Source organism: Dermacentor andersoni, chromosome 2 (genome assembly GCF_023375885.2).
Source record: "Dermacentor andersoni chromosome 2, qqDerAnde1_hic_scaffold, whole genome shotgun sequence".
In the NCBI taxonomy this organism is placed as follows: Eukaryota; Metazoa; Arthropoda; class Arachnida; order Ixodida; family Ixodidae; genus Dermacentor; species Dermacentor andersoni.
The window spans coordinates 212299111-212309617 of record NC_092815.1 but is presented as its reverse complement, the minus strand read 5'-3'; the positions used below and the strand labels follow the sequence as shown (position 1 = coordinate 212309617).

General features: G+C 51.0%; 1 protein-coding gene across 1 annotated transcript; it reads right to left on the bottom strand.

Annotated features, from left to right (window-relative positions):
* Positions 1–5658: 5658 nt before the first annotated feature.
* LOC126540107 (uncharacterized) lies at positions 5659–8941 on the bottom strand. Its single transcript, XM_050186899.1, has 2 exons — positions 7731–8941; positions 5659–5743 (listed from the first exon to the last, which is right to left on the bottom strand). The coding sequence occupies exons 1-2, from the start codon at positions 8939–8941 to the stop codon at positions 5659–5661; spliced, it is 1296 nt and encodes a 431-aa protein (XP_050042856.1).
* Positions 8942–10507: the final 1566 nt, after the last annotated feature.

Below are 10507 nucleotides of genomic sequence, written 5' to 3'. Positions count from 1 at the left end.
GCTGCATCTGACCACTCCAACCGGGATCTTGTACTTCCGTTCGTCACTTACGCATATAACACTGCCTCTCAAGCCACTACCGGATTCTCACCAGTCTTTCTGCTTAACGGCCGTCATCCCTCCAGCACCATTGATACGGTCCTCCTGTACCGATCGGACCCTACTGAATGCTCACCTGTTTCTGCGGTTGCTCAGCACGCCGAAAAATGCCGACAACTGGTCCGTTCTTTGACGTCTGCTCAACAGTGCCGCCAAAAAGAGCGTCATGACCTCAATCCTCCCCCTCAACCCTTCCCCGTCGACTCACTCGTGTGGCTTTAGGTCCTGCCTGTTGCTGCTCCTGGCCTTTCGTCCAAGCTCCTCCCGAAGTACCACAGGCCCTACCGCGTGGTTGCGCAAGCATCACCAGTGAACTACGTGGTCGAACCCGTATCGCCATCTCGCGATCTGCGTCGTCGGGGGCGAGAGACTGTGCATATTGACCAGCTGAAGCAGTATTACGATCCGCCCACCTCTTCCTAGGTCGCCACGATGGCTACTCTTCATTTCCGGGGGTGATTGTGACAAAGATGATCGGCACGCTGAAAAGCCCCGCCATCGCGGGGCTCGTACCCAGTTCGTTCGCTGGCTGCGCCCTATACCTGCTGGTGCTGAGTTTGTCGCTGCTGCTCTACGAGCCGAATAAACCCCCCTTACAATATTAATATATATATATATATATATATATATATATATATATACAAAATGAGTTCGCGCCGTACGCAGTTTCCCTGTGCCAGGTTCTGCTTCCGACTGCGCTGCCTAACCGGCTTGTGTTCTTACTTTCGCCGTTTCGTCAAAAACTTCGCCGACGTTGCTCGGCTTTTGACAGATCTTCTAATGAAGAACACGCCGTTCTCATGGGACCCTGAGCAAGCTCACGCGTTCGCCACTCTCATCGGGTTTCTGACCACCCCTCCCATACTTACCCACATTGATCCTTCTGCACCGACCGAAGTCCACACTGACGCAAGCGGCCACGGCACCGGCGCTGTTCCCGCCCAACAGCAGAATGGTACCGAGTGCGTGATAGCTTACGGCAGCCGCCTGCTGTCATCTGCCGAGAGAAATTACTCCATCACCGAGCGGGAGTGCTTGGCTTTAGTTTGGGCCACGGAGGAAGGAAACTAAGGAGAGGCCCTACCCCCTCCGCGCGCTAGGAGAAAAGTGTGGCGGAAATGACGTAGTAGGTTCTCATTTTTTTGCTGCTTTTTTATTTTTTCTGTTATATGGCCACGCCTTTTGGGCCACAATGGCGGCGTTGTTATGGTTTTGAGCGCTCACACGTGTTGCTCTGGTAGGTTTCGGGCCGTGGCAAAGGCGCTGAGTGGGCGGGTTTGCGTTAGTCACCGTGTCTTGTTGCGCTGTGTTACCTGCACCGTGCTCTGCCAGATGTTGCGCGAGCGCGCGCGCTCCGCGCGCGACACCACGCGCAGCGCGGCGTGGTTTCGCGAAATATGTAAACAAGCGAGGAGGGTGGCCCAAAAGGCGGAGCATCGCCATGAGCAACGCCAAATTCCGGCTTCACTTTTGCTTCACAAAGAGTGACGTCAGGGCCTCTCCTTAGTTTCCTTCCTCCGTGGTTTGGGCTGTCGCCAAGCACCGGCCATATTTGTACGGGCGCACGTTTTCGGTCGTTACAGACCACCACGCCCTCTGCTGGCGGTCTTCCCTCCGGGACCGCAGAGGACGGCTTGGTCGCTGGGCTTTGCGGCTCCAGGAATTTTCATCTGTTGTCAACTATAAGTCTGGACAAGGACGCTGTCTGCCTCTCGCGTCACCCCGTGGATCCCCCTGATCCTGTTGCGCATGATTCGGTGACCTGCGTGATGGCTTTGACTGACATGACCGACATGCGCAGTGAACAACAACGCGATGCATCCTTACAATCCATCATCGCCGGTGTGCATCATCGCCGGCCGTGCCGGAGCACGGCCGCACCGACGGCACGTGCCGCATGTTATTGCTGCACGAAGGCATCCTCTACCGCCGCAATATCAACTCTGACGGCCCCGAGTTGCTCCTTGTCCTTCCTCGTCTTCTGCGATCCGTCGTTCTCGAACAACTTCACGATGCACCGACGGCGGGACACCTTGGAGTTTTGCGTACATACGACCGCGTACGACGCCGGTTCTTCTGGCCGGGTCTCTACGCTATGTGCGTCATTGTGCCGCAACTTGCGAATCGTGTCAGCGCCGGAAGAAACCCGCCTGCCACCTGTCGGACAACTCCATCCAATTGAAGTTCCCTCTGAACCTTTCTCTCACGTAGGGCTTGACCTGCTTGGCCCTTTTCCGACAACGACTAGAGGGAATAAGTGAATCGCCATCGCTACTGATTATGCAACCCGCTACGCGATAACGAAGGCGTTGCCGACTAGTTGCGCAACAGAAGTCGCCGATTTTTTCCTTCACGACGTCATTCTCCAGCACGGTGCACCTCTACAGTTACTTACAGACCGCGGCCGCTTGTTCTTATCTCGAGTTGTGGACGACCTCCTCCGCTCTTGTGCCACTAAGCACAAGCTGTCCACCGCCTACCACCCACAAACAAACGGTCTTACGGAACGTCTCAACCGAACACTCACGGGGATGCTTTCGATGTACGTCTCCAACGAACTCCGCGACTGGGACGCCACGCTGGCCTACGTGACAATCGCGTATAACTCGTCCCGACATGACACGTACCGCAGGATATTCACCCTTTTATCTTTGTATGGTCGCTACCCCACATTGCCGTTTGACGCCATCCTCCCTTCTGTGCCCCGTGTTGCAACTGAGTACGCTAGTGAAGTCACCGATCGCGCTCACATGGTGAGTCAAGTCGCCCGATCACGTTTATTAGCCTCGCAGCATATACAAAAAGAGCGTTACGACCGGCGCCATCGCGGTGTTAAGTTCGCCCCGAGTGCTTAGGTGCTCCTCTGGTCACCATGTCGTCGGGTCGGCCTCTCCCAGAAGCTTCTCTCTCGCTACACAGGGCCTTATGTCCTACGTCAAGTTAACGACGTCAATTACGAGTGTTCGCCGCTACAGTTTGATCCAAGCTCAAGTCCGACGCCGGTTGTTATCGTTGCCGTTTCGCGGCTGAAGCCATACTTCGCTCGCAATTCTTCGCCTACTATGCGCCGAGACGGCGCTTCAGCACGCGGGGGTCCTGTCACGGAAGGATAAAGGAAGAAAAAGGAAGAAGAATGTCGCGAGACGCTGGCTGCGGTGTGTTCTTGCTGGTCATCCATCTTTAAGTATACTGACTCTGCTTGTGTATATTTTGTAAATACAGTCTTTCTATACTCCCAACATCCCCGTAACAATATTACACCTGGTGGCACGCCATGTAGCAGTTGCACAAGTGTTCGCTCAAGATGGATAGAGCATTCTTGAGGAAGAAGGATTAAGGAGATGTATAAAAGATCCTAAAATTAAAACATGTATGGCATACTCGAATAAATCAAGCAGGCCAGTTATCTGTTTGTCACCAACGAGTTTAAAATGGGATGCCAATAATACATCCTCATCATCACCAATAGCACCGTATCGTGCCACCTGTCACGCGATGTGAGATGCGCGCCGCGCAGCGTCGATATGTGTACACTTTGCTTTGGAGTTGCATATTATTACTCTAGGTGGTACGCTATGTAGCATTTCATAGGTAACGGTAAAAGGTAGATTGAGGAATATATGAGAAGCATATGAGGAAAAGGGAAGGATTTGAGGAATAAAAAAAGATTGAGGAGATATATGCAAAAATGCTGGTATGAAAAGCATGTATAGCATACCTGAATAAATCAAGCAGGCTAGGTGACTGTTTGTCACTGCGGCCGTTTCAAAGGGGATGTCAATAAATCATCATCATCATCATCATTAACATCATATCGTGCCGCTTGTCACAACTTGACCTGCGCGCCGCGTAGCGTCGATACGTGCAAATTTTGCATTGCAGTTGCGTTGTATTCCACTAAGTGTCCCAACATGTAGCGGTTGCAAGTAGCAGTTGGATGTAGCTGGACCTGGTTAACTCAACAGGCTAGGTGACTATATTTCACCGCCTTGTTTCAAAGAGGATGCAAATAAATTAGCAGCAGCAGCAGCAGCAGCATCGTATCGTACCACGGGTCAAGGGATGTGACACGTGCGCCGCGTTGTCTCGATACCTGTGTTTACTCTTCGGTACACGTTATGGCGCCTGCTCGCAAGGTATGATCTCTCTAGTGCGTGCTACCGAAAATTGAGCTCTTATTTAGGCGCTCCTCCAGCTAACCTGTGACTATGCTGCGAGTTCCGCACAGGCTAGTGACTTTCTTTATCAATCACCTCGTCGGAATGTGAATCAAAACCGCTGGATTTCTAAAAATAAAGCCTGAATGGTTTCTGTTAAGAATGATACAGCCGGTACGACAAGTTACGTTGCAGTGGAATCATGATGCAACTGCGGTGAACTTGCTGCGGGTGAGATACTACCGGTCGCGTGGCCTCGCAGCACTCCTTTACAATAACTCAGGCGTTCAATATTCACGCGATGCCTCAAGCACATTCATGTATTACTTCTTGCCTGTATGTCGCCCTCTGTAGCGCAGTGCTTTATGGGCATCAACAAACACCAAATCACTGGGCTATTTTCTGTCATGCAAAGGCATCCCTGCAATCATTCCTATCACGTCTGCGTAGCAGCCCACACGAACGTTTGGTGGTAGAGATACAATTACATTACAATAAAGCGGTGGACATATGCCACGGCATTGTACTTCAGTGGCTGGCTGGCCAATGCAACATCCCTTGCAGTGAAGGTGGCGACAAAGCTGCCCCTGGGGCACATGGTGAATTTGAAAGCACATCGATCCTATTGTCGAGAACGGATGCAGCACGGCACCTCAACGGTCTTGCCCATAGTATCACTCCAAGAAAATGGAACACACCAAAGTTCACCAACCGGCGCCTATATGCCATGGACCCACGTATAGTTACAACATTTACATGGTTTTACTCGACGGAAAGGGAGGTTACTGCGCCGCCTGCGACTAACAGTTTCTTTCACGCAAACACCTACTCATTCCTAAGTGGAATGGCGGACAGTGCCAATTGCAACACATGGGGTGCAGAAGAAACAATAAAAGCATCTAATCTGTGACTTCCCAACACACGAAGATGAGAGGATGGCCATTTGGACAGCTCGAGGGCACTTAGACGGCAGGCCTTTCAAAGAGGAGATGATGCGACCACGGCCTCTTGCGTCTGCGATGTACGAGGCAACAAAGGTGCTGCTGCGGTTCTTTGAAGTGCACCAGCCTCTATGAACGCTTGTGATTGACTCAACAATGGGCGCTTAACTGTGCGTGTACCAGTGCAAAGTGTGAGCTTCTCTCTTCCTTGTCATCTCTAACTCCCATTTCCCCAGTGCAGGGCAGGCTACTGGGATCAGCCCGATAGGCATCCCAGTCTTTCTCTTAAGACCTCTCTCTCTCTCGTGTGTATATTACGCGAATAGCAATTTATGAATAAGATGTTGATTGAACTTCATTGAAAACAGGCGAAGTTGTTTGCTCGCCTTACCTGCGGGTGGCCTCCTCAGTACAGGGACCTGGCCACCTGCCTATCCCTGTTCACCAGCTAAAGCTAGTCATCACGGTTGAGGCTGGTGAGCTGGGTCTCCCACTGCTCCAGGTGGGCCGGGGGTTAGGAGGAATGCCGATGCTTCGGTCACATTCCTATGCCAGGTGGTACAGAGTGTTTGGCGTGTGGCAGAATTTGCATTCGTAATCGTTAAGTGTGGGGTTTATAAAATGAAAATTATTTCTGGGATTTCATGCGCCGCAACCATGATATTCAACCATTCCGGATTAATTTCGACTACCTGGGGTTCGTGCACCTGGATCTAATTACATGTTGTTACGACTGGCGTGTATCACCCCGGGCAAGAAGGATGCTCGAAGGACCCTGCCCAACCGAAACAGAGGATGGATTCCTAATTTGATATGGCTGTCTCGAGTGGTTGTCGGTCTAGCGGGCGCCCCACAGTGTCTACAGGCCCCTTTGAGTGTGTGCGACCAAGGGGAGAACTCTTTCCGCAAGCTGTCCGACTCTAGGGGAGAACCTTTCCGCGAACCAATGTCGCCTAGAAGAAAGGATCAGCCGCCTACGATCCCCGACCCGCGGGTTTCCCCCGGCGGAGGCAAGCAAGTGCAACGTCGCCTCGGAAAGTGGGAGCAGCAGCAAAGCACCGAAGGGACTCAGTGCATGTCACGTGACGTTGACGTGAGCAATATGCCGCCTCCGATTTTAGTGGGCCTATTTAAGGGGCCCCGCAATGTACCTTTTTAATTCATTCATTCTCTTCTTATCCTTCACCAACCATTCAATAAACAATGCAAGTTTCGCGCTAGAAATCGTCTCGTGCCTCCCTGGTCGCCATGGTCTACCGGAAGCCCGCCGCCTGCCGACAACGCCACGCTACACTATAGTAACGCCGGTCGAGCTTCGAAAAACAGGCGTCGCAACAACTGGTTGGTAGAGATGGGATACGCTACCCTGGAGACCCCAACTTTGGACGACATATAAGGGATCGTCTCCTCTTCATCCTGGTGACAACGTTCGGAAGGAAACCGTCAGGATTCATGACTGCATATGGTGATTGCGCAGCTTTTCTTCACTAAGGTATCACTTGGGTTTATAGTAGTCAAGAGTTCGACGAAAGTTCGTCTGGTCAGGTAACATGAGGATGAAGAAATTGCGGTCACTGACCAAGTCAAGGTGAAAATAACACAGAGGCGTTTCGGGACCCGTACGGGTTCCTTGATCACACTAAAAGCGGGCAAGAGCCGCAAGTCGTTTTTATGCCAAAATGTGACGTAGGGAACGGGTGTAGTTGGCAGGAAGATTCCCATCAGTCCTGTTAATACTGTTGTCAGTAGTTTGAATAAATAAAGATTGTAACAATAAGAGTCGCGTCATCGAATTCTTTTCCTTAGCTATTATAGCAGCGATTTCCCAATCGATGCGGTGACTGCGATTATCGGCGTGTTCGGCAAGGGCGTTCGAGACTTTTTTCTTGTTGGAGGCGTCCCTTTGGTGCTTTTTAATTTTGTGAATTTACCGGTTTCACCGACGTAACTGCAGCTGCAATCTGCGCATGGTACCTTGTATATGACACCGGGGCAATTCTTGCTTTCAAGCCGATCCTTTACGTTAACAAGCTGATTTCTCAGCTTGTTGGATGGCATGTGTGCTATTCTAAGATCATATCTTGAGAATATGCGGCTAAGAGCTTCGCTGACGCCAGGCACATATGGGACACCAGCGCGTTTCGTGAATGACTCACTTTGAGACGGCTTTGGATGGAGGACACGGGCTTCCATTTTGTTAATAAACTTCTTGGTGTACCCGTTCCTGGATAATTCGAGACGAATTGTCTTCAGTTCGTTCTGCATTTCGTGGTCACTTGAGCAGATGCGTGTGGCCCGCGTCACGAGGGATGAGACAACGGATTGCTTGTGGCAAGACGGGTGACATGAATTGAAGTTTAAGTACCGGCCGGTATGAGTCGCCTTCCTATGCACGGCAAATGAGAGACTCGTTCCACTTCGCCGCACAAGGACGTCAAGGAAGGGGAGGCTGTTGTCACACTCGTATTCTGTAGTAAATTGTATGGCTGCGTCTGCTGGGTTGAGATGACGTAGGAGGCATGAAGCATCCTGCCTTGGCACAATGCAGAAGCAGTCGTCTACGTAGCGGACGTAAACCTTCGGCGCGGGAGCGAAGTCAGCGAGGGCCTTCTGTTCAATGACCTCCATAACCAAGTTGGCGGTAGTAACGGAAATGGAAGCACTCATGGCAGTTCCGTTGACCTGCCTGTAAAACTGTTCGTCGTAAGTGAAGTAGGTGTTGCTCAAACAAAAGTCTAAAAGCTCGCAAATGTCCTGTACTTCCAAAGGGGTGCGCTCAGCGAGCGTGTCATCCGCCAGCAGGACATCTCTGCACGTAGCTACGGCCAGGTCAACAGGCACTGAAGTGAAGAGCGACTTCACGTCAAATGACAGCATAATGTCGTCTTCATCCAGGGAAATGCCGCGCACTTTCTCCACGAAGGCTGAAGAATTCGAGATGTGCGTCGCTGTCTTGCCGGCGAGCGGGCCCAGCACTTTGTGTAGGTAACTTGATAACCGGTGCAGAGGTGACCTTGTGAAGTCTACAATAGGCCGTTGTGGAACACCTGGCTTCTGAACTTTCGGTAATACGTATATTGCAGGTGCGGACCCGTTAGTACACAAGAGGCGATGGTAGAGATGCTTTTCCTGCGGTGGTACAAATTTAAGAACCTTGGAGAGGAGCTTCTGCAGTTTTGTTTGAAGGTTTACTGTTGGGTCTTTTTGGATCGCGACGTACGTATCCTCGTCTGATAGCAAATCCTTCATTTTCTCATTGTAGTCACTTCTGTTGAGCAACACGATGGCGTTTCCCTTATCTGCAGGAAGGATGGCAATAGAGTCATTGTTCCGGAGGCCCTCGACGGCTTGTTTCTCGGCAGGTGAAAATCGGGCTTGAGAGTTGCGCGTCCGCCACTTTGACAGAACACCAATGGCGCGGGTGCGAGCTTCTTCTCTTACTTCGGAATGAAGTTGAGTGACGGCGCGTTCCACGGCGCAGATTACTCTCGCTGGGTTGGGTGAGGCGCCAGTGTTGAAGTTCAAGCTCTTGCACAGAACGGCAGCTTCAGATTCAGTAGGCTTGTAGGAGGATAAGTTGAGGGTGACTTCCTTGGTTTGCGTGGGGTCCTTCAGCCTAAGAGCGTCGAGCTTGCATTCTTGCGACTTCCTGCACTGGCGGTCTCTTAACGTCGCCATGAAATTTGCATGAAGCTGTACGTCTGGGAAGTCCTGAAGAATGGCGTGTTCTAGCTGGCTTTCCATCAGTCCTGTTGACACTGTTTTCAATAGTTTGAATCAATAAATATTCTAACAAGAGTCGCGTCATCGAATTCTTTTCCTTAGCCATTATAGCAGCGTTTTCCCAATCGATGCTTTCCTTAGCTATTATAGCAGTGTTACTGATGGACTGATGGAAATCTTTCTGCCAACTACACCCGTTCCCTACGTCCCATTTTGGCATAAGAACGGCTTGGGGCTCTTGCCCGCTTTTAGTGTGATTAAGCAACCCGTACGGGTCCCGAAACGTCTCTGTGTCATTTTCACCTTGACTTGGTCAGTGACCGCAATTTCTTCATCATCATGTTAACTGACTAGACGAACTTTCGTCGAACTCTTGACTACATTTCCCACAGAACTAACTACGGGCAAGACGTAACCAAAATTCGCCGGCTTGTCGCATTTACGTCCAGAATAGCCGCCTTCAAGTGCCACATGTCCTTCTACCAGACGTGCAAAGTGGGAGGCCTTGTCCCAAAAAGTCTGCGCTTGAAGACACCGGTTGCGTCAGCGTGGGGCCACAAGATAATTCGACAAGCCGAGAGGAAATTATTGGCAGCAAGGGTTCAAGAATGCCGACAGACAATCAAGGATTTGGAAACGGAAACGTTCTTCGCAAGGTGCCAGCTAGAACACGCCATTCTTCAAGACTTCCCGGACGTACAGCTTCATGCAAATTTCATGGCTACGTTAAGAGACCGCCAGTGCAGGAAGTCGCAAGAATGTAAGCTCGACGCTCTTAGGCCGAAGGAACCCACGCAAACCAAGGAAGTCACCCTCAACTTATCCTCCTACAAGCCTACTGAATCTGAAGCTGCCGTTCTGCGCAAGGGCTTGAACTTCAACACTGGCGCCTCACCCAACCCAGCGAGCGTAATCTGCGCCGTGGAACGCGCCGTCACTCAACTTCCTTCCGAAGTAAGAGAAGAAGCTCGCACCCGCGCCATTGATGTTCTGTCAAAGTGGCGGACGCGCAACCCTCAAGCCCGATGTTCACCTGCCGAGAAACAAGCCGTCGAAGGCCTCCGGAACAATGGCTCCATTGCCATCCTTCCTGCAGATAAGGGGAACGCCATCGTGTTGCTCAACAGAAGTGACTACAATGAGAAAATTAAGGACTTGCTATCAGACGAGGATACGTACGTGGCCATCCAAAAAGACCCAACGGTAAACCTGCAAACACAACTGCAGAAGCTCCTCTCGAAGGTATTTAAATTTGTACCACCGCAGCAAAAGCATCTCTACCATCGCATCTTATGTACTAACGGGTCCGCACCTGCAATATACGGATTACCGTAAGTTCAGAAGCCAGGTGTTCCACTACGGCCTATTGTACACTTCACAAGGTCACTGCTGCACCGGTTATCAGGTTACCTAATCTTCCTGCCAACTACACCCGTTCCCTACGTCACATTTTGGCATAAAAACGACTTGTGGCTCTTGCCCACATTTAGTGTGATCAAGGAACCCGTACGGGTCCCGAAATGTCTCTTTGTTATTTTCACCTTGACTTGGTCAGTGACCGCAATTTCTTCATCATCACTTGGCTTT